The sequence below is a fragment of the Salmo salar genome, chromosome 13, assembly GCF_965601325.2.
Source record: "Salmo salar chromosome 13, fSalSal1, whole genome shotgun sequence".
Lineage (NCBI taxonomy): Eukaryota > Metazoa > Chordata > Actinopteri > Salmoniformes > Salmonidae > Salmo > Salmo salar.
Genome location: NC_138303.1, coordinates 106,814,302 through 106,838,279, shown reverse-complemented (window position 1 = coordinate 106,838,279; position 23,978 = coordinate 106,814,302). Strand labels below are relative to the sequence as shown.

General features: G+C 40.3%; 1 protein-coding gene across 2 annotated transcripts in view; it reads left to right on the top strand.

Moving 5' to 3' along the window:
• Nucleotides 1-18,503, top strand: part of ccbe1 (collagen and calcium binding EGF domains 1) — a 115,382-nt gene extending 96,879 nt beyond the window's left edge. For both annotated transcript variants that reach the window (XM_014138844.3, XM_014138842.3), the window contains exons 9-11: nt 5,052-5,087; nt 13,894-13,929; nt 17,338-18,503. In XM_014138844.3, coding sequence (XP_013994319.1) covers nt 5,052-5,087; nt 13,894-13,929; nt 17,338-17,763 — 498 coding nt within the window. In that variant the 3' untranslated portion in view covers nt 17,764-18,503. The remainder of the gene's footprint in view (nt 1-5,051; nt 5,088-13,893; nt 13,930-17,337) is intronic.
• The last annotated feature ends 5,475 nt before the right edge of the window (nt 18,504-23,978 follow it).

The window sequence follows — 23,978 nt, the reverse complement described above, 5'->3', positions numbered from 1 at the left end:
AGTCCTGTAGTATAATGTGTCTGTCTGTAGTCCTGTAGTATAATGTCTATGTCTGTAGTCCTGTAGTATAATGTCTCTGTCTGTAGTCCTGTAGTATAATGTCTCTGTCTGTGGTCCTGTAGTATCATGTGTCTGTCTGTCTGTAGTCCTGTAGTATAATGTCTGTCTGTCTGTAGTCCTGTAGTATAATGTCTCTGTCTGTAGTCCTGTAGTATAATGTCTCTGTCTGTCTGTAGTCCTGCAGTATAATGTGTCTGTCTGTCTGTAGTCCTGTAGTATACTGTGTCTGTCTGTAGTCCTGTAGTATAATGTCTCTGTCTGTCTGTCTGTAGTCCTGTAGTATAATGTCTCTGTCTGTAGTCCTGTAGTATAATGTGTCTGTCTGTCTGTAGTCCTGTAGTATAATGTCTCTACTGTCTGTAGTCCTGTAGTGTAATATCTCTACTGTCTGTAGTCCTGTAGTATAATATCTCTACTGTCTGTAGTCCTGTAGTATAATGTGTCTGTCTGTCTGTAGTCCTGTAGTATAACGTCTCTGTCTGTCTGTAGTCCTGTAGTTTAATGTCTCTGTCTGTCTGTAGTCCTGTAGTATAATGTCTCTGTCTGTAGTCCTGTAGTATAATGTCTCTGTCTGTCTGTCTGTAGTCCTGTAGTATAATGTCTCTGTCTGTCTGTAGTCCTGTAGTATAATGTCTCTGTCTGTAGTCCTGTAGTGTAATGTGTCTGTCTGTCTGTGGTCCTGTAGTATAATGTCTCTGTCTGTCTGTAGTCCTGTAGTATAATGTCTCTGTCTGTAGTCCTGTAGTATAATGTCTGTCTGTCTGTAGTCCTGTAGTATAATGTCTGTCTGTCTGTAGTCCTGTAGTATACTGTGTCTGTCTGTAGTCCTGTAGTATAATGTCTCTGTCTGTCTGTCTGTAGTCCTGTAGTATAATGTCTCTGTCTGTAGTCCTGTAGTATAATGTGTCTGTCTGTCTGTAGTCCTGTAGTATAATGTGTCTGTCTGTCTGTAGTCCTGTAGTATAATGTCTCTGTCTGTCTGTATTCCTGTAGTATAATATCTCTACTGTCTGTAGTCCTGTAGTATAATGTGTCTGTCTGTCTGTGGTCCTGTAGTATAATGTCTCTGTCTGTAGTCCTGTAGTGTAATGTGTCTGTCTGTCTGTGGTCCTGTAGTATAATGTGTCTGTCTGTCTGTAGTCCTGTAGTATAATGTCTCTGCTCTGTCTGTAGTCCTGTAGTATAATGTGTCTGTCTGTCTGTAGTCCTGTAGTATAATGTGTCTGTCTGTCTGTAGTCCTGTAGTATAATATCTCTGTCTGTCTGTCTGTAGTATAATGTCTCTGTCTGTCTGTAGTCCTGTAGTATAATGTGTCTGTCTGTCTGTAGTCCTGTAGTCCTGTAGTATAATGTCTCTGTCTGTCTGTAGTCCTGTAGTATAATGTCTCTGTCTGTAGTCCTGTAGTATAATGTGTCTGTCTGTCTGTAGTCCTGTAGTATAATGTCTCTGTCTGTCTGTAGTCCTGTAGTATAATGTCTCTGTCTGTAGTCCTGTAGTATAATGTCTCTGTCTGTCTGTAGTCCTGTAGTATAATGTCTCTGTCTGTAGTCCTGTAGTATAATGTCTCTGTCTGTAGTCCTGTAGTATAATGTCTCTGCTCTGTCTGTAGTCCTGTAGTATAATGTCTCTGTCTGTGGTCCTGTAGTATAATGTCTTTGTCTGTAGTCCTGTAGTATAATGTCTCTGCTCTGTCTGTAGTCCTGTAGTATAATGTCTCTGTCTGTCTGTCTGTAGTCCTGTAGTATAATGTCTCTGTCTGTCTGTAGTCCTGTAGTATAATGTCTCTGTCTGTAGTCCTGTAGTATAATGTGTCTGTCTGTCTGTAGTCCTGTAGTATAATGTCTCTGTCTGTGGTCCTGTAGTATAATATCTCTACTCTCTGTAGTCCTGTAGTATAATATCTCTACTGTCTGTAGTCCTGTAGTATAATGTCTCTGTCTGTCTGTCTGTAGTCCTGTAGTATAATGTGTCTGTCTGTCTGTAGTCCTGTAGTATAATGTCTCTGTCTGTCTGTAGTCCTGTAGTATAATGTCTCTGTCTGTCTGTAGTCCTGTAGTATAATGTCTCTGTCTGTCTGTAGTCCTGTAGTATAATGTCTCTGTCTGTAGTCCTGTAGTATAATGTCTCTGTCTGTAGTCCTGTAGTATAATGTCTGTCTGTCTGTAGTCCTGTAGTATAATGTCTGTCTGTCTGTAGTCCTGTAGTATAATGTGTCTGTCTGTAGTCCTGTAGTATAATGTCTCTGTCTGTCTGTCTGTAGTCCTGTAGTATAATGTCTCTGTCTGTAGTCCTGTAGTATAATGTGTCTGTCTGTCTGTAGTCCTGTAGTATAATGTGTCTGTCTGTCTGTGGTCCTGTAGTATAATGTCTCTGTCTGTCTGTAGTCCTGTAGTATAATATCTCTACTGTCTGTAGTCCTGTAGTATAATGTGTCTGTCTGTCTGTGGTCCTGTAGTATAATGTCTCTGTCTGTAGTCCTGTAGTGTAATGTGTCTGTCTGTCTGTGGTCCTGTAGTAAAATGTGTCTGTCTGTCTGTGGTCCTGTAGTATAATGTCTCTGTCTGTGGTCCTGTAGTATAATGTCTCTGTCTGTCTGTAGTCCTGTAGTATAATATCTCTACTGTCTGTAGTCCTGTAGTATAATGTGTCTGTCTGTCTGTGGTCCTGTAGTATAATGTCTCTGTCTGTAGTCCTGTAGTGTAATGTGTCTGTCTGTCTGTGGTCCTGTAGTATAATGTGTCTGTCTGTCTGTAGTCCTGTAGTATAATGTCTCTGTCTGTCTGTAGTCCTGTAGTATAATGTGTCTGTCTGTCTGTGGTCCTGTAGTATAATGTGTCTGTCTGTCTGTAGTCCTGTAGTATAATATCTCTGTCTGTCTGTCTGTAGTCCTGTAGTATAATGTCTCTGTCTGTAGTCCTGTAGTATAATGTCTCTGTCTGTCTGTAGTCCTGTAGTATAATGTGTCTGTCTGTGGTCCTGTAGTATAATGTCTCTGTCTGTCTGTCTGTAGTCCTGTAGTATAATGTCTCTGTCTGTAGTCCTGTAGTATAATGTCTCTGTCTGTCTGTAGTCCTGTAGTATAATGTGTCTGTCTGTCTGTCTATAGTCCTGTAGTCCTGTAGTATAATGTCTCTACTGTCTGTAGTCCTGTAGTATAATGTCTCTGTCTGTAGTCCTGTAGTATAATGTGTCTGTCTGTCTGTAGTCCTGTAGTCCTGTAGTATAATGTCTCTGTCTGTCTGTAGTCCTGTAGTATAATGTCTCTGTCTGTAGTCCTGTAGTATAATGTGTCTGTCTGTCTGTAGTCCTGTAGTCCTGTAGTATAATGTCTCTGTCTGTCTGTAGTCCTGTAGTATAATGTCTCTGTCTGTAGTCCTGTAGTATAATGTCTCTGTCTGTAGTCCTGTAGTATAATGTCTCTGCTCTGTCTGTAGTCCTGTAGTATAATGTCTCTGTCTGTGGTCCTGTAGTATAATGTCTCTGTCTGTAGTCCTGTAGTATAATATCTCTACTGTCTGTAGTTCTGTAGTATAATATCTCTACTGTCTGTAGTCCTGTAGTATAATGTATCTGTCTGTCTGTCTGTAGTCCTGTAGTATAATGTGTCTGTCTGTCTGTAGTCCTGTAGTATAATGTCTCTGTCTGTGGTCCTGTAGTATAATATCTCTACTGTCTGTAGTCCTGTAGTATAATGTCTCTGTCTGTCTGTCTGTAGTCCTGTAGTATAATGTGTCTGTCTGTCTGTAGTCCTGTAGTATAATGTCTCTGTCTGTAGTCCTGTAGTATAATGTGTCTGTCTGTCTGTAGTCCTGTAGTATAATGTCTGTCTGTCTGTAGTCCTGTAGTATAATGTCTCTGTCTGTAGTCCTGTAGTATAATGTCTGTCTGTCTGTAGTCCTGTAGTATAATGTGTCTCTGTAGTCCTGGGAGCTTCCATCAGTGTGTGGTGAACCATTCTTTATTTAATTCTTGTTGAGCATCACCCTTAAAATAAAGGTGAACAAATCGTGTGAAAACTTTCTCAAAATATCACATGACATTTTCACGAGTCAAACATGATTTTCGGACACACACTTGAAAAACAAATTCTTATTTACAATGACGGCCTACCTCGGCCAAACCCTAATGATGCTGGGCCAATTGCGCCAGTCACGGCCGGTTGTGATACAGCCTGGAATCGGACCAGGATCTGTAGTGACCGCTGTGCCACTCGTGAGTAATAACAGGGTAAAATGTCTGAATGCTTTACATTACAACGCATTGGGCTCCTTTTTGTTCCGCCGTCATGCAAGTCTCAGTATTACAACTCAATTTTGTCACCAGAGTTGTTGAAACACTAACCTACTGTATCAACACCAGGGGTCTTCTGTAACGCATGACATTAAGCTCAGAGAACTATGCCACTGTTTATACTGTAGAGAAAATGTTCTATATGCTATGGAATCACACTCTGCTGTGTTCTGTATTGCTCTGCAGTGGCTCCTTGAGGGGGAGGATTTGGGGGCTATTCTATTGGTCCCTTAAGCCAGTGAAGCACAATCAGGCACTGATAAAGTATTTGAAATGATTTCGAATAGTATTTGAACCCAGGTCGCAACTGGGTTGTGGGCACAGTGTGTGTGTGTGTGTGTGTGTGTGTGTGTGTGTGTGTGTGTGTGTGTGTGTGTGTGTGTGTGTGTGTGTGTGTGTGTGTGTGTGTGTGTGTGTGTGTGTGTGTGTGTGTGTGTGTGTGTGTGTGTGATGGATGGTGTGTGTGTGTGATGGTGTACATTTCAGTGTGGCACAATATGAATCAGTCCGGATCTGAATGTGGCGGAGGTCCCAGCTCTCTGTCCCCAGTGTTCTTTGATGGTGACTGTATTGAGAGGAGATACAGAGATTCTTTGCCCTTAAATGCTAAAGTCATTGAAATGTAGCTGGACCCTAGATGTGACTGTACACAGTGAATGGTTAAAATGATGTGATCTGTGTCTTCTCTCGTCTCATACAGGGTCCTGCGGGGGCTCCAGGAAAAGATGGCGTCAAGGTAGAGCATGATTTGAGCTACATCCCAAATCGCATCCAATTCCCTATCTAGTCCACTACTTTGACTAGTGCCCATAGGACTCTGGTTAATCGGTACCATTTGGAACACAACCTTGGAGCATCCTCCCTAATCTCTAGCTCTCTTCTAGCCTGGTCCCAGATCAGTTTGTGCTGTCTCGTCAATTAACTCCTATGGTTAATCCTTGTCAAGCCAAACAGATCTGGGATCAGGTTAGTCTTGGCTGTTTTTCATCTGGATCTGGCAAATGTCTCATTTTAGCCTCAGACAGTCTTTTTTTTTTTTATGGAATGTAAATATTTAAAAAAAAATGTTGGAAGATTATGTTTAACATCATATCTATGACTACTATGGACTTAGACAAACTCTATAACAGAGGCTATTTTGGGAATTGAATTCCCAGTGCATTCCTGCAAAGAAGCAGCTTTTATCTCTTTCCTTCAGCTGTGTTTTGTCAACTTTCCACCTGAAAATGCCCTGACCTGGTCTAAAGGTGATATGACACGTATGCATTTTACAATAATGTTTCATTAAAAAGTGCTAGCCACCATGCAATGCCTGTATAATGTACGAAATACACATATTTTACATAATACTTGGGTAAGTTAGTGCACTAAAAACGTACTGAGGAGTATTTTGTAAATATGTCCCCGATATTGGGTGTTTGGTTAGATTACAGATATGGATAGTGTATGGACCATCTTACTGATATTGGGTAGGTGATTGGTTAGATTACAGATATGGATAGTGATATTGGGTAGGTGTTTGGTTAGATTACAGATATGGATAGCTAATGGACCATCTTACTGATATTGGGTGTTTGGTTAGATTACAGATATGGATAGTGTATGGACCATCTTACTGATATTGGGTGTTTGGTTAGATTACAGATATGGATAGCTAATGGACCATCTTACTGATATTGGGTGTTTGGTTAGATTACAGATATGGATAGTGTATGGACCATCTTACTGATATTGGGTAGGTGATTGGTTAGATTACAGATATGGATAGTGTATGGACCATCTTACTGATATTGGGTAGGTGATTGGTTAGATTACAGATATGGATAGTGTATGGACCATCTTACTGATATTGGGTAGGTGTTTGGTTAGATTACAGATATGGATAGTGTATGGACCATCTTACTGATATTGGGTGTTTGGTTAGATTACAGATATGGATAGTGTATGGACCATCTTACTGATATTGGGTAGGTGATTGGTTAGATTACAGATATGGATAGTGTATGGACCATCTTACTGATATTGGGTACCATCTTACTGATATTGGGTAGGTGTTTGGTTAGATTACAGATATGGATAGTGTATGGACCATCTTACTGATATTGGGTGTTTGGTTAGATTACAGATATGGATAGTGTATGGACCATCTTACTGATATTGGGTAGGTGATTGGTTAGATTACAGATATGGATAGTGTATGGACCATCTTACTGATATTGGGTGTTTGGTTAGATTACAGATATGGATAGTGTATGGACCATCTTACTGATATTGGGTAGGTGTTTGGTTAGATTACAGATATGGATAGTGTATGGACCATCTTACTGATATTGGGTAGGTGATTGGTTAGATTACAGATATGGATAGTGTATGGACCATCTTACTGATATTGGGTGGGATTGGTTAGATTACAGATATGGATAGTGATATTGGGTAGGTGTTTGGTTAGATTACAGATATGGATAGGTGATTGGTTAGATTACCGATCTGGATAGTGATATTGGGTAGGTGTTTGGTTAGATTACAGATATGGATAGCTGTATGGACCATCTTACTGATATTGGGTGATATTGGGTAGGTGATTGGTTAGATTACAGATATGGATAGTGTATGGACCATCTTACTGATATTGGGTGTTTGGTTAGATTACAGATATGGATAGCTAATGGACCATCTTACTGATATTGGGTGTTTGGTTAGATTACAGATATGGATAGTGTATGGACCATCTTACTGATATTGGGTAGGTGATTGGTTAGATTACAGATATGGATAGTGTATGGACCATCTTACTGATATTGGGTGTTTGGTTAGATTACAGATATGGATAGTGTATGGACCATCTTACTGATATTGGGTGTTTGGTTAGATTACAGATATGGATAGCTAATGGACCATCTTACTGATATTGGGTAGGTGATTGGTTAGATTACAGATATGGATAGTGTATGGACCATCTTACTGATATTGGGTAGGGTGGTAGTTCGGGTGTGAGGGAGGTGTGGAGCAGATATGGATAGTGTATGGGAGGGGGGCGGGGGGGCCATCTTACTGATATTGGGTAGGTGATTGGTTAGATTACAGATATGGATAGCTAATGGACCATCTTACTGATATTGGGTGTTTGGTTAGATTACAGATATGGATAGTGTATGGACCATCTTACTGATATTGGGTAGGTGTTTGGTTAGATTACAGATATGGATAGTGTATGGACCATCTTACTGATATTGGGTGATTGGTTAGATTACAGATATGGATAGTGTATGGACCATCTTACTGATATTGGGTGATTGGTTAGATTACATATATGGATAGTGATATTGGGTAGGTGTTTGGTTAGATTACAGATATGGATAGTGTATGGACCATTTTACTGATATTGGGTGATTGGTTAGATTACAGATATGGATAGTGTATGGACCATTTTACTGATATTGGGTAGGTGATTGGTTAGATTACAGATATGGATAGTGTATGGACCATCTTACTGATATTGGGTGTTTGGTTAGATTACAGATATGGATAGCTAATGGACCATCTTACTGATATTGGGTAGGTGATTGGTTAGATTACAGATATGGATAGTGTATGGACCATCTTACTGATATTGGGTGTTTGGTTAGATTACAGATATGGATAGCTAATGGACCATCTTACTGATATTGGGTAGGTGTTTGGTTAGATTACAGATATGGATAGTGTATGGACCATCTTACTGATATTGGGTGATTGGTTAGATTACAGATATGGATAGCTAATGGACCATCTTACTGATATTGGGTGATTGGTTAGATTACAGATATGGATAGTGATATTGGGTAGGTGATTGGTTAGATTACAGATATGGATAGTGTATGGACCATCTTACTTATATTGGGTGTTTGGTTAGATTACAGATATGGATAGTGTATGGACCATCTTACTGATATTGGGTGTTTGGTTAGATTACAGATATGGATAGCTAATGGACCATCTTACTGATATTGGGTAGGTGATTGGTTAGATTACAGATATGGATAGTGTATGGACCATCTTACTGATATTGGGTAGGTGATTGGTTAGATTACAGATATGGATAGTGATATTGGGTAGGTGATTGGTTAGATTACAGATATGGATAGTGATATTGGGTAGGTGTTTGGTTAGATTACAGATATGGATAGTGTATGGACCATCTTACTGATATTGGGTAGGTGATTGGTTAGATTACAGATATGGATAGCTAATGGACCATCTTACTGATATTGGGTGTTTGGTTAGATTACAGATATGGATAGTGTATGGACCATCTTACTGATATTGGGTAGGTGTTTGGTTAGATTACAGATATGGATAGTGTATGGACCATCTTACTGATATTGGGTGATTGGTTAGATTACAGATATGGATAGTGTATGGACCATCTTACTGATATTGGGTGATTGGTTAGATTACAGATATGGATAGTGTATGGACCATCTTACTGATATTGGGTAGGTGTTTGGTTAGATTACAGATATGGATAGTGTATGGACCATCTTACTGATATTGGGTGTTTGGTTAGATTACAGATATGGATAGTGTATGGACCATCTTACTGATATTGGGTAGGTGATTGGTTAGATTACAGATATGGATAGTGTATGGACCATCTTACTGATATTGGGTAGGTGATTGGTTAGATTACAGATATGGATAGTGTATGGACCATCTTACTGATATTGGGTAGGTGATTGGTTAGATTACAGATATGGATAGTGTATGGACCATCTTACTGATATTGGGTGTTTGGTTAGATTACAGATATGGATAGTGTATGGGCCATCTTACTGATATTGGGTGATTGGTTAGATTACAGATATGGATAGTGTATGGACCATCTTACTGATATTGGGTAGGTGATTGGTTAGATTACAGATATGGATAGTGTATGGACCATTTTACTGATATTGGGTAGGTGTTTGGTTAGATTACAGATATGGATAGTGTATGGACCATCTTACTGATATTGGGTAGGTGTTTGGTTAGATTACAGATATGGATAGTGTATGGACCATCTTACTGATATTGGGTGGTGTTGGTTAGATTACAGATATGGATAGTGTATGGACCATCTTACTGATATTGGGTGTTTGGTTAGATTACAGATATGGATAGCTAATGGACCATCTTACTGATATTGGGTAGGTGATTGGTTAGATTACAGATATGGATAGTGTATGGACCATCTTACTGATATTGGGTGTTTGGTTAGATTACAGATATGGATAGTGTATGGACCATCTTACTGATATTGGGTGTTTGGTTAGATTACAGATATGGATAGTGTATGGACCATCTTACTGATATTGGGTAGGTGATTGGTTAGATTACAGATATGGATAGTGTATGGACCATCTTACTGATATTGGGTAGGTGATTGGTTAGATTACAGATATGGATAGCTAATGGACCATCTTACTGATATTGGGTGTTTGGTTAGATTACAGATATGGATAGTGTATGGACCATCTTACTGATATTGGGTGATTGGTTAGATTACAGATATGGATAGTGTATGGACCATCTTACTGATATTGGGTAGGTGATTGGTTAGATTACAGATATGGATAGTGTATGGACCATCTTACTGATATTGGGTAGGTGTTTGGTTAGATTACAGATATGGATAGTGTATGGACCATCTTACTGATATTGGGTAGGTGATTGGTTAGATTACAGATATGGATAGTGTATGGACCATCTTACTGATATTGGGTAGGTGTTGGTTAGATTACAGATATGGATAGTGTATGGACCATCTTACTGATATTGGGTAGGTGATTGGTTAGATTACAGATATGGATAGTGTATGGACCATCTTACTGATATTGGGTAGGTGATTGGTTAGATTACAGATATGGATAGTGTATGGACCATCTTACTGATATTGGGTGTTTGGTTAGATTACAGATATGGATAGTGTATGGACCATCTTACTGATATTGGGTAGGTGTTTGGTTAGATTACAGATATGGATAGTGTATGGACCATCTTACTGATATTGGGTAGGTGATTGGTTAGATTACAGATATGGATAGTGTATGGACCATCTTACTGATATTGGGTAGGTGTTTGGTTAGATTACAGATATGGATAGCTAATGGACCATCTTACTGATATTGGGTGTTTGGTTAGATTACAGATATGGATAGTGTATGGACCATCTTACTGATATTGGGTAGGTGATTGGTTAGATTACAGATATGGATAGTGTATGGACCATCTTACTGATATTGGGTAGGTGATTGGTTAGATTACAGATATGGATAGTGTAATGGACCATCTTACTGATATTGGGTAGGTGTTGGTTAGATTACAGATATGGATAGTGTATGGACCATCTTACTGATATTGGGTAGGTGTTTGGTTAGATTACAGATATGGATAGTGTATGGACCATCTTACTGATATTGGGTAGGTGTTTGGTTAGATTACAGATATGGATAGTGTATGGACCATCTTACTGATATTGGGTGTTTGGTTAGATTACAGATATGGATAGTGTATGGACCATCTTACTGATATTGGGTGTATTGGTTAGATTACAGATATGGATAGTGTATGGACCATCTTACTGATATTGGGTAGGTGTTTGGTTAGATTACAGATATGGATAGTGTATGGACCATCTTACTGATATTGGGTGTTTGGTTAGATTACAGATATGGATAGTGTATGGACCATCTTACTGATATTGGGTAGGTGATTGGTTAGATTACAGATATGGATAGTGTATGGACCATCTTACTGATATTGGGTAGGTGATTGGTTAGATTACAGATATGGATAGTGTATGGACCATCTTACTGATATTGGGTAGGTGATTGGTTAGATTACAGATATGGATAGTGTATGGACCATCTTACTGATATTAGGTAGGTGATTGGTTAGATTACAGATATGGATAGTGTATGGACCATCTTACTGATATTGGGTAGGTGATTGGTTAGATTACAGATATGGATAGTGTATGGACCATCTTACTGATATTGGGTAGGTGATTGGTTAGATTACAGATATGGATAGTGTATGGACCATCTTACTGATATTGGGTGTTTGGTTAGATTACAGATATGGATAGTGTATGGACCATCTTACTGATATTGGGTAGGTGATTGGTTAGATTACAGATATGGATAGTGTATGGACCATCTTACTGATATTGGGTAGGTGATTGGTTAGATTACAGATATGGATAGCTAATGGACCATCTTACTGATATTGGGTGTTTGGTTAGATTACAGATATGGATAGTGTATGGACCATCTTACTGATATTGGGTGTTTGGTTAGATTACAGATATGGATAGTGTATGGACCATCTTACTGATATTGGGTAGGTGTTTGGTTAGATTACAGATATGGATAGTGTATGGACCATCTTACTGATATTGGGTAGGTGTTTGGTTAGATTACAGATATGGATAGTGTATGGACCATCTTACTGATATTGGGTAGGTGATTGGTTAGATTACAGATATGGATAGTGTATGGACCATCTTACTGATATTGGGTGTTTGGTTAGATTACAGATATGGATAGTGTATGGACCATCTTACTGATATTGGGTGTTTGGTTAGATTACAGATATGGATAGTGTATGGACCATCTTACTGATATTGGGTAGGTGATTGGTTAGATTACAGATATGGATAGTGTATGGACCATCTTACTGATATTGGGTAGGTGATTGGTTAGATTACAGATATGGATAGTGTATGGACCATCTTACTGATATTGGGTAGGTGATTGGTTAGATTACAGATATGGATAGTGTATGGACCATCTTACTGATATTGGGTAGGTGATTGGTTAGATTACAGATATGGATAGTGTATGGACCATCTTACTGATATTGGGTAGGTGTTTGGTTAGATTACAGATATGGATAGTGTATGGACCATCTTACTGATATTGGGTGTTTGGTTAGATTACAGATATGGATAGTGTATGGACCATTTTACTGATATTGGGTAGGTGATTGGTTAGATTACAGGCAACGTATGAAACAGTTTACATTGCTCTAACTTTTACACAGTACCTTTTATGATCCACCATGACTTGGGTATCCGTTGATGTATGAAAGATTTCAACGTTCTGCTTATCTAAACCATCTGGTACAACATTTACACAGCCTCTGTCTGACCCGTGTTCAGCTAATAATCTCAGTAGTCAGGTCCATATCGGCGCCATCCAGGCCACACAGCACAATGCCCATCCTCCTCTATCACATAGCTTTAACGGGCTGGATAGCTGTGTCTATACTGCCCAGGTTATTAATATGCTATACTTACACTAATGCTACATTATTAGGCCCGTACACACTCAGGTTGCACGTTGATGTACAATGCATTTGACACAACGGCTGAGATAAAAGTTAAGAGGATATTTTTCACAAGTTTTTTGCAAAACAATGTTTACACAACCATTGACAGTTTAGGATTATGGACTTAAATGGTCTGAATATCTACACTGAACAAAAATAGAAACACAACATGGTCCCATGTATCATGAGCTGAAATAAAAAGATCCCAGAAATGTTCCATACGCACAAAACTCGTATTTCCCTCATTTTGTGCACAAATTTGTTAACATCCCTGTTAGCAAGCATTTCTCCTTCGCCAAGATAATCCATCCACCTGACAGGTGTGGCATATCAAGAAGCTGATTCAACAGCATGATCATTACACAGGTGCACCTTGTGCTGGGGACAATAAAAAGCCACTCTAAAATGCGCAGTTTTGTCACACAACACAATGCCACAGATGTCTCAAGTTTTGAGGGAGAGTGCAATTGGCATGCTGCCTGCAGGAATGCCCACCAGAGCTATTGCCAGAGAACGTAATATTAATTTCTCTACCATAAGCCGCCTCCAACGTTGTTTTAGACAATTTGGCAGTACGTTTAACCGGCCTCACAACCGCAGACCACGTGTGGGTGATCTATTTTCTGATGTCAACGTTGTGAACAGAGTGCCCCATGGTGCGGTGGGGTTATGGTATGGGCAGGCATAAGCTACGGACACAGTTGCATTTTTATCAATGGCAATTTGAATGCACAAAACTACCGTGACGAGATCCTGATGCCCGTTTTTTTTGGACCAACAAGTGCATATCTGTATTCCCAGTCATGTGAAATCCATAGATTAGGGACTAATTTATTTATTTCGATTGACTGATTTCCTCAAATGAACTGTAACTCAGTAAAATCAATGAAATTGTTGCAAGTTACGTTTATATTTTTTGTTCAGTATGTCTTGCCCAGGTTATTACTATGGTACAATACTGCTACAATATTAGTACATAGACTGAAATATATTAATCTGTTTCTTTGCTGTAATTTAAAAACAATAAAGTAAACATCTGGATTAACAAGGTTTTTGAACTTCACTCAAAATGAACTTTCATCTCCCGTGTGGTAATGACAGTATACAGAGAAGACAGTCAATGTTGTCTTCTCCAGCCTTATTGCTCTGTAGCTGTAACTCATCTTAACACAATATTGGTTTTGTTTCTCTAGGGGGAGACGGGGGCTCCTGGACCTTCTGGACCTCCAGTAAGTGAAGATTCTGTTTTGATGCCACTCTTCTGTCTTCATTTAACTACCCTACAATATACCAGTCAGTGATATACTGTTATGCACCATGACACACACACACACACACACACACACACACACACACACACACACACACACACACACACACACCACACACACACACACACACACACAGCACACACACACGTCTTGTACAGCTAATTTTGTGGGGACACACAATTCATTCAGTCCCATCCAAAATCCTATTTTCCCTAACCCTAAACTTAACCCTAACCCGTACACTTACCTTAACCCTAAACCTAACCATAGCGCCTAACACTAATTCTAACACTAATTCTAACCTTAACCCTAAACCCCCCAAGAAATAGCATTTGACCTCATGGGGACCAACAAAATGTACCCAGTTAGTCAAATTTTTGTTTACTATTCTTGTGGGAACTTCTGGTCCACACAAGAATAGTTAAACATGCCCACACACACACACTCTCTCTCTTCTGTCTCCCTTCAACCACCCTGCATGGTGTACTATATGAGACGGACTGGTCACACAAATTTCCCAGGTGGCAAAGGTCTGGATGGATATTGGCATTTATCGGTGAAGTAACAAACCCCCACCTAGCAATCCATGCAACCCCAAACTGTTCACACCCCGCTTGTTGGTGGAGATAACATTTAGCCATTTTAAAGCTAATTTCCTGCAATTCTACACATTTTCCCCGCCTTATGTACGTTTTATATGATACCAGGGGTCGAAGCACGATCGAGCCATACAAGTTTGATAGCACTCCGAGATGCTGAGGTAAACTTAAGTGAATAACAGAAAGGAAAACACTGCACACTGCTGCTCATGCTCCCAGGTGATATTTATTTACAACGTTTTTGACCCTTAGGTCTTCATCAGGCATCCATATCCCAGGTGGGGGTGGAAGGTCCGATATATAGGGACAGTACTCAGTGACATCACTTCCTGAAACAGGAGGTAAAAAATGTATAACATAGTTTCCCAATATTAACTTTCAATGTATCAAAATACATCATACACAGAGAATGTGATCAATATTTATAGTTATATACACACATACAATATTCAATTAGGATTTTTTTTTAAACATAATTTAGACTTATTGAAACTATAAAAACGGTTTCAAGTCAAACTCCTCGTTAAGGCCCAGAGAAGACAGCGTGTTGAGCCTGTGGATCCAGATTCCCTTTGAAGAAGTTTCCTCTCGTTGTCTCCTCCCCTGTGTGACATCTTGACCATTTCTATTCCAATGAATCTCAGAGAACTAACAGGAAGTCCAGCTTGTACAAAATGAGCAGCAACCACATTTTTTTCTCTCACCTGTCTGTATATTGCTGCGGTGCTCAAAGAATTGAATATTGTATGTATATTACTATAAATATTGATCACATTCTCTGTGTATGATCATATATTTTGATACATTGAATGTTAATATTGGGGAACTATGTTGTACATTTTTTACCTCCTGTTTCAGGAAGTGATGTCACTGAGTACTGCCCCTATGTATAGGACCTTCCACCCCCACCTGGGATATGGATGCCTGATGAAGACCTAAGGGTGGAAACGTTGTAAATAAATATCACCTGGGAGCATGAGCAGCAGTGTGCAGCGTTTTCCTTTCTGTTTTCCATGAGTTTGCCTTCAACTCCAGCACCTGTGGAAAGTACCTGGATGTGCGTATTTTCTTCAGATTTTGTACATAAACTTTAAGTGAGCCATACAACTTTGATACCACTCCAAGATGCTGACATAAACTAACCTCCTACGGGATCGGTGTCCCCCCCGTGGGACGGTTGAGCTAATGTGATTAGCATGAGGTTGTAAGTAACCCCAAAAAAATCGCAGGACATAGACATATCTGATATTGTCAGAAAACTTAAATTATTGTTACTCTAACTGCACTGTCCAATTTACAGTAGCTATTATAATGAAATAATACCATGCTATTGTTTGAGGAGAGTGCACAATTGTGACTTGTGATTAATAAACCAATTAGGCACATTTGGGCAGTCTTGATACAACATTTTGAACAGATATGCAATGGTTCATTGGATCAGTCTAAAACTTTGCACACATACTCCTGCCATCTAGTGGCCAAAATCTACATTTTGCCTGGGCTGGAATAATACATTATGGCCTTTCTCTTGCATTTCAAAGATGATGGTACAAAAAATAAATAATAATATGCATGTTTCTTTCTTTGTATTATCTTTTACCAGATCTAATGTGTTATATTCTCCAACATTAATTTCACATTTCCACAAACTGGTGTGTTTCCTTTCAAATGGTATCAAGAATATGCCTGGATGTGCTTCAGGTCCTGAGCTACAGGCAGTTAGATTTGGGTATGTCATTTTAGGAGAATTTTTTTTTTTTAAAGGGTCTGATCCTTATTAAGTGAGCCATACAAGTTTGATAGCAGTCTGAGATGCTGGTAGTAGGTGCCGGTTTGAGTGTGTCAAGAACTTCAATGCTGCTGGGTTTCACGCTTAACCCTTTCCTATGTGTATTAAGAATGGTCCACCAACCAAAGGACATCCAGCCATCTTGACAGAAGTGTGGGAAGCATTGGAGTTAACATGTGCCAGCATCCCTGTGGGACGCTTTTGACACCTTGTAGAGTCCATGCCCCGACAAATTGAGGCTGTTCTAAGGGCAAAAGTGGGTGCAACTCCATATTAGGTAGGTGTTCCTAATGTTTTGTACACTCAGTCTCCAACTGAGTTGTGATGTTAGATTCCATGCTGCGTGACCAAAGCTCTCCAGGCTGTTCTCTGTCAGTGTTGAGATCCATAGTCCACACGCACCACCTCTGAAATATCATCAGTAATGTCAGAGAGGTAGCGAGAAGAGAGAGGGTAGAGGCCATCCCTACAAATCTTTCACATGAAGTTTTCCAGGATGTTTTGGATTTCGAATGCTGGATTCCAGACACACATCTGTAGGTCAGATCATGGAGGGAGGAGGTGATGGCGGGAGAATAGAGGGGTGGAGGTAGGGAGGAGGGGATGGAGGGAGGGTTGGCGAGAGGCACAGTTTTGCCACGGTGAACCCAGAAGGTTCAGAGGTCAAGGAACAAACGCCGAGTCTCTTATCATCTCATCGTAGAGTGAAATCAAAGCACCAGATTAATGCGTCATCCACCCCCCCTTGACAAACAAATAAGTAAAAACCTTTGCGATGAGGTGTGATTCTGTAGAACACACTAACAGCAGTTCCAATTCAATTCAGTCGATTCAGGAAGTAAACAGACATTTCAATTCCACATGGACAATTGTAATGCATAGTTTGCTTCTGGAACTTACTCAACTGAAATGGAATTGACCACAACTGTGAATGACAGTGGTATGTTATTAACCTCCTCTTTTGATTTGTCAACCTAGGGCCCTCCCGGATCCTTTGACTTCCTGCTGCTGTTGATGGCTGACATCCGTAACGATATCGTTGAGCTACAGAGCAAGGTGTTCGGCAGAGTCATGCAGTCTCCTGGAGAGGAGTTCCCTGTGGGGGTCCCAGATACATGGAGGGACAACCAGTCGCCTGGGAGGGAGGTCCCCATGGTTGGCCCAGAGAGCTGGAGGGACAACCAATCGCCTGACAGCTGGAGGGAGAACCAAGATATCCTGGTGGACATGGGCTCTGGAGAAGACAAACCAAAGGATTACAAAACACGAAATGTTGCCAAGGGCAACTCTGGAGAAGACTACAAACCACGCAGGAAGGAAGAGGACAGGAACAGGAACAGGAATAGGAAGAGGAAACCCATGCGAGCCTCAACAACAGACTCAGACTTGGATTGGACGCTTTGAATTTGAGGCAGATTTTCAGTATTTGTTTGTAAATATTAATATCAAAGTATTTTTTATTGAACTGCTTAAAGTCACTCAAAAGTCAGAATGTATTTCTGTTTTTGTTTTTTTCATAAAATCTCTATTTTTATATTATAAATAGGATTGTAAATGTATATTTTAGTTAAAAAAATTGTGTTATGGATTTGAATGTCTTCTTAGCTCAACAGAATTTAACTCCTAATACATTTTATTTAAATTTGAATGTCTCAAATGTCTACTTTCTTACTTAAATGTGGTTTCCACATTGTTATAGACTCATGCACACATGAGAATAGTCCAATTCAGAGTCCAATTCGTCCTACCCATAAATCACAGAATATGTAATTCGATTTCTTTGCTCCTAATCACCACAGCTTTGTTTGTTCGGTGCCTCAGCAACACTAGCCAAGGATTGTTTCTGGTTGCTATGGCTGCTAAGTAAGTGTGTAACACTCAGCCAAAGCCAAGTGGTTGCTATGGCTGCCGAGCCTCCAGGAGAATGGTCCTTGACAGAAAGAAGAAGAAGAAAGGTCATGGAGAGTACCACTGGAGATGGATTGAGCAACTTTTCAAGAAATTGAATATTCCAGTGTTTTTAAGTGGCACCATATTATATGTGAGCAGATCCAAGTCTAGGCTTATGTGGTCAAAAGGGGGCATTTTACAATGCAAACATAAATCGGACATGTAAAGAAACTGGAAAATAAATGCAGTAATAACAGAAACATGTATTCCATCTGTTTTTACTTATGTCATGGCTGGAGCAGTAAGAGATAAGACTGGCTCGGCTTGAACTAGAGAGAGAGAGAGAGAGAGAGAGAGAGGGTGGAGAGAGAGAGACAGAGCGAGAGAGACAAAAGCGAGAGGGTGGAGAGATGGAGAAAGGGGGGAGAGAGACGGAGAAAGGGAGGAGGGGGAGCGAGAGAGGGGGAGAGATGGGGTGTGATGAGGATAACCTTCGAATCCCTGCTCCACTCTTCCTCGTCTCTCTCTCCCTCTCTCTTCAGACTTCTCTTCTGGAGGTAGACAGAACAGAGGTTAAATAGGAGGAGAGAACAGAGGTTAACTAGGAGGATAGAACAGAGGTTAACTAGGAGGATAGAACAGAGGTTAACTAGGAGGATAGAACAGAGGTTAACTACTGTAGGAGGATAGAACAGAGGTTAACTAGGAGGATAGAACAGAGATTTACTACTGTAGGAGGATAGAACAGAGGTTAACTAGGAGGATAGAACAGAGGTTTACTAGGAGGATAGAACAGAGGTTAACTACTGTAGGAGGATAGAACAAAGGTTAACTAGGAGGATAGAACAGAGGTTAACTACTGTAGGAGGATAGAACAAAGGTTAACTAGGAGGATAGAACAGAGGTTAACTAGGAGGATAGAACAGAGGTTAACTAGGAGGATAGAACAGAGGTTAACTAGGAGGATAGAACAGAGGTTCACTAGGAGGATAGAACAGAGGTTAACTAGGAGGATAGAACAGAGGTTAACTAGGAGGATAGAACAGAGGTTAACTAGGAGGATAGAACAGAGGTTAACTACTGTAGGAGGATAGAACAGAGGTTAACTAGGAGGATAGAACAGAGGTTTACTACTGTAGGAGGATAGAACAGAGGTTAACTAGGAGGATAGAACAGAGGTTAACTAGGAGGATAGAACAGAGGTTAACTAGGAGGATAGAACAGAGGTTAACTAGGAGGATAGAACAGAGGTTTACTAGGAGGATAGAACAGAGGTTAACTAGGAGGACAGAACAGAGGTTAACTAGGAGGATAGAACAGGTTAACTAGGAGGATAGAACAGAGGTTAACTAGGAGGATAGAACAGAGGTTTACTAGGAGGAAAGAACAGAGGTTAACTAGGAGGATAGAACAGAGGTTAACTAGGAGGACAGAACAGAGGTTAACTAGGAGGATAGAACAGAGGTTAACTAGGAGGATAGAACAGAGGTTAACTACTGTAGGAGGATAGAACAGAGGTTAACTAGGAGGATAGAACAGAGATTTACTACTGTAGGAGGATAGAACAGAGGTTAACTAGGAGGATAGAACAGAGGTTTACTAGGAGGATAGAACAGAGGTTAACTACTGTAGGAGGATAGAACAAAGGTTAACTAGGAGGATAGAACAGAGGTTAACTACTGTAGGAGGATAGAACAAAGGTTAACTAGGAGGATAGAACAGAGGTTAACTAGGAGGATAGAACAGAGGTTAACTAGGAGGATAGAACAGAGGTTAACTAGGAGGATAGAACAGAGGTTCACTAGGAGGATAGAACAGAGGTTAACTAGGAGGATAGAACAGAGGTTAACTAGGAGGATAGAACAGAGGTTAACTAGGAGGATAGAACAGAGGTTAACTACTGTAGGAGGATAGAACAGAGGTTAACTAGGAGGATAGAACAGAGGTTTACTACTGTAGGAGGATAGAACAGAGGTTAACTAGGAGGATAGAACAGAGGTTAACTAGGAGGATAGAACAGAGGTTAACTAGGAGGATAGAACAGAGGTTAACTAGGAGGATAGAACAGAGGTTTACTAGGAGGATAGAACAGAGGTTAACTAGGAGGACAGAACAGAGGTTAACTAGGAGGATAGAACAGGTTAACTAGGAGGATAGAACAGAGGTTAACTAGGAGGATAGAACAGAGGTTTACTAGGAGGAAAGAACAGAGGTTAACTAGGAGGATAGAACAGAGGTTAACTAGGAGGACAGAACAGAGGTTAACTAGGAGGATAGAACAGAGATTTACTAGGAGGATAGAACAGAGCTTAACTAGGAGGATAGAACAGAGGTTAACTAGGAGGATAGAACAGAGGTTAACTAGGAGGATAGAACAGAGGTTAACTAGGAGGATAGAACAGAGGTTAACTACTGTAGGAGGATAGAACAAAGGTTAACTAGGAGGATAGAACAGAGGTTAACTACTGTAGGAGGATAGAACAAAGGTTAACTAGGAGGATAGAACAGAGGTTAACTAGGAGGATAGAACAGAGGTTAACTAGGAGGATAGAACAGAGGTTAACTAGGAGGATAGAACAGAGGTTCACTAGGAGGATAGAACAGAGGTTAACTAGGAGGATAGAACAGAGGTTAACTAGGAGGATAGAACAGAGGTTAACTAGGAGGATAGAACAGAGGTTAACTACTGTAGGAGGATAGAACAGAGGTTAACTAGGAGGATAGAACAGAGGTTTACTACTGTAGGAGGATAGAACAGAGGTTAACTAGGAGGATAGAACAGAGGTTAACTAGGAGGATAGAACAGAGGTTAACTAGGAGGATAGAACAGAGGTTAACTAGGAGGATAGAACAGAGGTTTACTAGGAGGATAGAACAGAGGTTAACTAGGAGGACAGAACAGAGGTTAACTAGGAGGATAGAACAGGTTAACTAGGAGGATAGAACAGAGGTTAACTAGGAGGATAGAACAGAGGTTTACTAGGAGGAAAGAACAGAGGTTAACTAGGAGGATAGAACAGAGGTTAACTAGGAGGACAGAACAGAGGTTAACTAGGAGGATAGAACAGAGATTTACTAGGAGGATAGAACAGAGCTTAACTAGGAGGATAGAACAGAGGTTAACTAGGAGGATAGAACAGAGGTTAACTAGGAGGATAGAACAGAGGTTAACTAGGAGGATAGAACAGAGGTTAACTACTGTAGGAGGATAGAACAAAGGTTAACTAGGAGGATAGAACAGAGGTTAACTACTGTAGGAGGATAGAACAAAGGTTAACTAGGAGGATAGAACAGAGGTTAACTAGGAGGATAGAACAGAGGTTAACTAGGAGGATAGAACAGAGGTTAACTAGGAGGATAGAACAGAGGTTCACTAGGAGGATAGAACAGAGGTTAACTAGGAGGATAGAACAGAGGTTAACTAGGAGGATAGAACAGAGGTTAACTAGGAGGATAGAACAGAGGTTAACTACTGTAGGAGGATAGAACAGAGGTTAACTAGGAGGATAGAACAGAGGTTTACTACTGTAGGAGGATAGAACAGAGGTTAACTAGGAGGATAGAACAGAGGTTAACTAGGAGGATAGAACAGAGGTTAACTAGGAGGATAGAACAGAGGTTAACTAGGAGGATAGAACAGAGGTTTACTAGGAGGATAGAACAGAGGTTAACTAGGAGGACAGAACAGAGGTTAACTAGGAGGATAGAACAGGTTAACTAGGAGGATAGAACAGAGGTTAACTAGGAGGATAGAACAGAGGTTTACTAGGAGGAAAGAACAGAGGTTAACTAGGAGGATAGAACAGAGGTTAACTAGGAGGACAGAACAGAGGTTAACTAGGAGGATAGAACAGAGGTTAACTAGGAGGATAGAACAGAGGTTAACTACTGTAGGAGGATAGAACAGAGGTTAACTAGGAGGATAGAACAGAGATTTACTACTGTAGGAGGATAGAACAGAGGTTAACTAGGAGGATAGAACAGAGGTTTACTAGGAGGATAGAACAGAGGTTAACTACTGTAGGAGGATAGAACAAAGGTTAACTAGGAGGATAGAACAGAGGTTAACTACTGTAGGAGGATAGAACAAAGGTTAACTAGGAGGATAGAACAGAGGTTAACTAGGAGGATAGAACAGAGGTTAACTAGGAGGATAGAACAGAGGTTAACTAGGAGGATAGAACAGAGGTTCACTAGGAGGATAGAACAGAGGTTAACTAGGAGGATAGAACAGAGGTTAACTAGGAGGATAGAACAGAGGTTAACTAGGAGGATAGAACAGAGGTTAACTACCGTAGGAGGATAGAACAGAGGTTAACTAGGAGGATAGAACAGAGGTTTACTACTGTAGGAGGATAGAACAGAGGTTAACTAGGAGGATAGAACAGAGGTTAACTAGGAGGATAGAACAGAGGTTAACTAGGAGGATAGAACAGAGGTTAACTAGGAGGATAGAACAGAGGTTTACTAGGAGGATAGAACAGAGGTTAACTAGGAGGACAGAACAGAGGTTAACTAGGAGGATAGAACAGGTTAACTAGGAGGATAGAACAGAGGTTAACTAGGAGGATAGAACAGAGGTTTACTAGGAGGAAAGAACAGAGGTTAACTAGGAGGATAGAACAGAGGTTAACTAGGAGGACAGAACAGAGGTTAACTAGGAGGATAGAACAGAGATTTACTAGGAGGATAGAACAGAGCTTAACTAGGAGGATAGAACAGAGGTTAACTAGGAGGATAGAACAGAGGTTAACTAGGAGGATAGAACAGAGGTTAACTAGGAGGATAGAACAGAGGTTAACTACTGTAGGAGGATAGAACAGAGGTTAACTAGGAGGATAGAACAGAGGTTAACTAGGAGGATAGAACAGAGGTTAACTAGGAGGATAGAACAGAGGTTTACTAGGAGGATAGAACAGAGGTTTACTAGGAGGATAGAACAGAGGTTAACTAGGAGGATAGAACAGAGGTTAACTAGGAGGATAGAACAGAGGTTAACTAGGAGGATAAAACAGAGGTTTACTAGGAGGATAGAACAGAGGTTAACTAGGAGGATAGAACAGAGGTTAACTAGGAGGATAGAACAGAGGTTAACTACTGTAGGAGGATAGAACAGAGGTTAACTAGGAGGATAGAACAGAGCTTTACTACTGTAGGAGGATAGAACAGAGGTTAACTACTGTAGGAGGATAGAACAGAGGTTTACTAGGAGGATAGAACAGAGGTTAACTACTGTAGGAGGATAGAACAGAGGTTAACTAGGAGGATAGAACAGAGGTTAACTAGGAGGACAGAACAGAGGTTAACTAGGAGGATAGAACAGGTTAACTAGGAGGATAGAACAGAGGTTAACTAGGAGGATAGAACAGAGGTTTACTAGGAGGAAAGAACAGAGGTTAACTAGGAGGATAGAACAGAGGTTAACTAGGAGGACAGAACAGAGGTTAACTAGGAGGATAGAACAGAGATTTACTAGGAGGATAGAACAGAGCTTAACTAGGAGGATAGAACAGAGGTTAACTAGGAGGATAGAACAGAGGTTTACTAGGAGGAAAGAACAGAGGTTAACTAGGAGGATAGAACAGAGGTTAACTAGGAGGATAGAACAGAGGTTAACTAGGAGGATAGAACAGAGGTTAACTACTGTAGGAGGATAGAACAGAGGTTAACTAGGAGGATAGAACAGAGGTTAACTAGGAGGATAGAACAGAGGTTTACTAGGAGGATAG